Source organism: Zingiber officinale, chromosome 5A, assembly GCF_018446385.1.
Source record: "Zingiber officinale cultivar Zhangliang chromosome 5A, Zo_v1.1, whole genome shotgun sequence".
In the NCBI taxonomy this organism is placed as follows: domain Eukaryota; kingdom Viridiplantae; phylum Streptophyta; class Magnoliopsida; order Zingiberales; family Zingiberaceae; genus Zingiber; species Zingiber officinale.
The window spans coordinates 88,906,193-88,910,538 of NC_055994.1; the positions used below are offsets into that span (position 1 = coordinate 88,906,193).

General features: G+C 40.3%; 1 protein-coding gene across 3 annotated transcripts; it reads right to left on the reverse strand.

The window, feature by feature from the left end:
* Nucleotides 1-1,823: 1,823 nt before the first annotated feature.
* On the reverse strand, nucleotides 1,824-3,509 carry LOC121982997 (myb family transcription factor MOF1-like). 3 transcript variants are annotated; one of them, XM_042535989.1, is made up of 7 exons: nucleotides 3,347-3,509; nucleotides 3,096-3,260; nucleotides 2,931-3,007; nucleotides 2,824-2,860; nucleotides 2,622-2,742; nucleotides 2,421-2,532; nucleotides 1,824-2,150 (listed from the first exon to the last, which is right to left on the reverse strand). In XM_042535989.1, exons 2-7 carry the CDS (start codon nucleotides 3,235-3,237, stop codon nucleotides 1,923-1,925), a joined length of 717 nt encoding a protein of 238 aa, XP_042391923.1. In that variant the 5' UTR covers nucleotides 3,238-3,260; nucleotides 3,347-3,509; the 3' UTR covers nucleotides 1,824-1,922. The 3 variants fall into 3 exon arrangements, with proteins under 3 accessions (XP_042391923.1, XP_042391925.1, XP_042391926.1); XM_042535991.1 differs by having other exon boundaries at nucleotides 3,111-3,260; nucleotides 3,347-3,502; XM_042535992.1 differs by having other exon boundaries at nucleotides 2,001-2,155; nucleotides 3,347-3,508.
* Nucleotides 3,510-4,346: the final 837 nt, after the last annotated feature.

The window sequence follows — 4,346 nt, forward strand, 5'->3', positions numbered from 1 at the left end:
TACCCTTGTATTTCTCTAATTCCCTCGCGAGAATAGTGCTGTTTGGCCAGGATTCAGGCCGAAAACCCCCAAATGTTGTTGTGGTGGTGAACTAGGGCAAAGGGGCTAAGGAAACCGAGAAAAAGAGATGAATCGGGGTAGCACTAGGGCATGGTACAAAAGGGATCTTGGGTTCCGGTGAACGCTGAGTGTCCGTGGCCAAGAGAGGGAAGGCGACGGTGAGAGTGAGGAAACCCCGTGGCTCTCGGGATGGCCGGCGGCAAGGCGACAGTGATCGGCGCGAGCAGGAGTGGGAGGAGAAGAGAAGAAGAGGATTGGGTAGAGGCGATACTTGGCCGAGGGTTTTGTATGCACAGGAAGAAGTAAACCGCCGCGTGCGGTTAGGGCAAAGGATCGACGTCGAGTGAGGCGTCGAGCACGCGGGGAAGGAAATGAAGGGGAAAGACACGGTGGAAAAGAAAATAAAGGAAAAGAAATAGAAAAAGGAATAAAAAAATAAAAATTTCCTCGCTTAAATGAGGTAGCCTAAACAGACTTTCCCAGGGGCCCAATTTTTATCCCCGTAACCGAAGCCATACGGTTTCTGAAAAATTTTCGAAAAATTTCTAAAAATTCTCTTATAGTTATTCACCCATTTTCGGTATTTTACAGATATGGACGATGCATTTCTTCTCCTTGCGCTCTTGGGTGCTCATTTTGGTTTATCATTAGTGAGTTTGAAGTTAAACATCATTTCTGTTGATATTCATCTTACTTGGATTCAAATTCTGATTCTCTTAGTTATTTCTCTAAATGTTTTATCTGTTCATACCAACTCTTGCTTCATTAATTGTTTAAAGATGAATATTTATCGAATTTGCTAATGTTATTGTCATTTCTGCCTCCTTACAATCCCTTTCTTGTTCTTTGCTGAGGAAGCTCTTGGAAGGAGCCTAAATCACGAACTTAGTCAAGTAACTTTAAACTCTGGTTAGACTACGTACAATCTATTAGGGGTGTCAATTCGGATGGATCAAATCGGATTGGATCGGGTTGAGTTTTTTTTTTTAACCCAACCCGAACCCGACCTGAACCCGAGTTCAACCCAAAACACCTAAACCCGAACCCGAACCCGACCAACCCGATTAACCCGAACCCGACCCATATAACCCGAAAATCTTATTCAAAATGATTTTTTGGACTATTTTCCCTATAATTCTTCACTTTTATCTCAATACTCCATCATTATCATACAAATATACATAAAAACATCTAAATTTTAAAAATAAAAATTGATTTAACCCCAAAAAATTCACAAAACCCTATATTTAAGTCAACCCGGATCAACCCGAACCCGACCCGACCCAATCCGAAAATTTTTTACTCTCCAACCCTCCAACCCGAATCTAAAAATACCCAACCCGAACCTAATTTTTTTCGGGTCGATTTGGATTGAATCATCAGACCGGATTCATTTTTGACACCCCTACAATCTATCATGTGATAACAAACTCGATTATACTTTAGAGAAAGATTTCACCTATTAATCTTATAGGTGGATATTTTTCCATCCTAATTTTTGATAAATTCGAAACCTAATTTATACACGTTTATTTAAATTTTGATTTTTCTTTAATTGCTCTTTTGAGTATTTTTTTAATTGCCATTTTCTTAGCTTTTAGACTATTTTGCATCCAGTCTTTCCTGTCTTCAAGTGCCACTCAGCAAATTTTGTCCTGGCACATAAATAGTCAAATGATGCTTTTTATTTGTAAAAAAAAAACATAAAAAAACATAAAACATATTTTTCATCCTACAAGAAGAGGTTTTACTTCACTCAGGGCTTGCAAAAAGAATCCTAATGCAAAAGCAGCTTCAATTAATCCCTCTAGTGAACTAGTATACATCAATTGTCTCACAATTCCACACACAAGAGTCTCTATTTAAGAGCTGCAAATAGACATGGAAAGATCCAGATTGATTCTGCGACCCCCAGAGCATCCACTGATCTGCCTACTCGACGAAGAAACTGCCTTTCTTTGAGCAGAAGCCGGTGATAACGATAGCGATAACGAACAGCCATAGGCTTCTTCCTTGTCCAATATCTCATCAATGAAGGTTGGGGACTTGTAGCATCCATTCACGTAGCAGTGCCTGGTGTTTAAATTGTTCTGCACTTTTCTCCAAAGTTAAACAAACGATCAGCTTTAATGATGCTCAAAATGCTCCTATAAACACATTGAATCTCTTGCCACTTTTCTTGCACTTTCTTTTTGTGTTTTTAATAAAAGAACAGATGCTTACAGAACATAATTAGTCAGATATTTGAATACACTGTGCCTGATAATAAAGCATTTCGGTGTAGTCTTTCAAGAAAATTTTAACAATGTGAAGAACGAAATATGATAAAGCTCTCTCAGCTTCAGTTTCTGCACTTTTACCTTACAAAGCCTGAATTCCTGCTTCACTGTTCCTGGAGCATTAATGAGCTTGGCATGGCGATCGTTAAACCCCAAGAAATCAGCTTCTTTCTGCTGCGTTTCCGCCCTAATTCTTTTAGCAAATCAAACACAAATAAGACAGTGCGTGGCCAGAGCAAATTTGATAAGGTTTAACTGCAGAAACATAACAAACTTAACTACCTTTTCAGAGGCTTAAAGAACTGAGAGTGCAACTCTTTGCTGAACTTCGAATGAGGACATGAAGCACCATCAACTTTCTCCTCACTTTCATAGCTCGCAGGGTGCTTTCTCGCTTGCAACTCTAAATTAAAAACAGTGAGTAGAAATAATGCAGCAAGAATGATTGTCAATGAATTAAGAACATACTAATAATTGACCTTACCTTGTCTGCTCAGGTCACTCCTTAGGCTTCTATACATCTGAAACGAAAGTGAAAACCCGGTAATGTATCAGATCGTATGAATCTTGATACACAAATTGGTTAGTTACCTGGAGATGGGACTTTACGTGAGATATAGTTAAGCCTCTGACATCCATCAACTGAAGCACAAGCTTAGGAGTGGCCTCTGTGCAAAGAGGAAAAACAACAAGGAATGAGAATTGAGAGGAGTAAGAAGAAGAGATATTGTTTGATGATTGAAATGAACGAGAGACGGGAACGATGTGTACTGTCTTGGCCTCCAAGCCTCTGAATCGCGTTGACAAAGAGGTGATGGAGGTCAGGAGTCCACTTGAGGCGAGGAAGCTTAGATCTTGTGTACTGCCTCACTGCTCCGTTCCTCCCACAGTTCCCCATTCTTCCTCTGAATGGCGATCAGTCTTCTTGAGGTGTAACGAGAGTGGCATTTTATAGGCAGACAAATTACATTAAAATAAACTACAAAATCTCTCTTCAAAACATTTACCTTTGAGGTGCTTACACGTGGCCTGCATGAGATTAATCATTGATACAAGGCACACAAGAGAACATACTGGCATTGCATATTTGCATTGCATGTAAAATCCATCGGAGTGGAGTGGGGATTTTATTATATATGAGAAGGCGAGGACAAAGTGGTGATGTTCCTCGGCTCCTCCATGGCCACCATGACCTGAGAAGAAATGTTAAATAATCATGATTATTTAGTTGCAGACTTTTTGACCACCTACACACTAGGGACAAAGATAGCAGATTTGAGGAGCCAAAAGGCTAGCTCGTAGTTCATTGGAAGGAGCAACACAAGAAAACGGTCGTAGAATCTCTGAGCAGGGGATTTCTTTACCATTCCTGTGCCAAAACTCACTCTCTTTTATCTTGTGTCAATCTCACTAAAGCTATTATCTATTCATTTATTATTATTCAGGTTTTTATCTTTCAGGGTCCTTTTCGAGAAAAAGGAATGGAGGGTTTAAGCATGCACTTTCAGTACAAATTCAATGGTTTAAACCTCCATCACCCATTCATATGATACAGTGTTTGCCCCTTAGTTGAAGAAATACAAACCAGAGATCAGAGTCCTGCAATGTGTTTAAAACCAAACCAGAGCTGCTGGCCTGAACCAACCACATTTATTTACACAGATTAGTGATGAGGTCCTCCCTGCTCAGGGATTTAAGCCTTTCCCTTTTTTGCTAATATTGCACTGAAATGGGCTCACAGGAGTAGCCCTGTAGGAGCAATGTTGGTGTTGCAGAAGCCAACAAAGAGGAAAAAGTATTTGCATGCATTGAACTCTTTTGCAGGGTGAGTACTTGAAAGCCTAGTCAGTGGCTGCCAACCTCTGAAAATTCTTCCTGCCTCGTGCAGGGCTGATCAGACCTAATAAAGGACTACTGGGCAATGCTTTGAAGACCAAACCAAACCTCCAGCGATCGACTGGTTTAGTCCAGTCGTCTAAATTACATGCATGGCTGCTAGATTGGTGC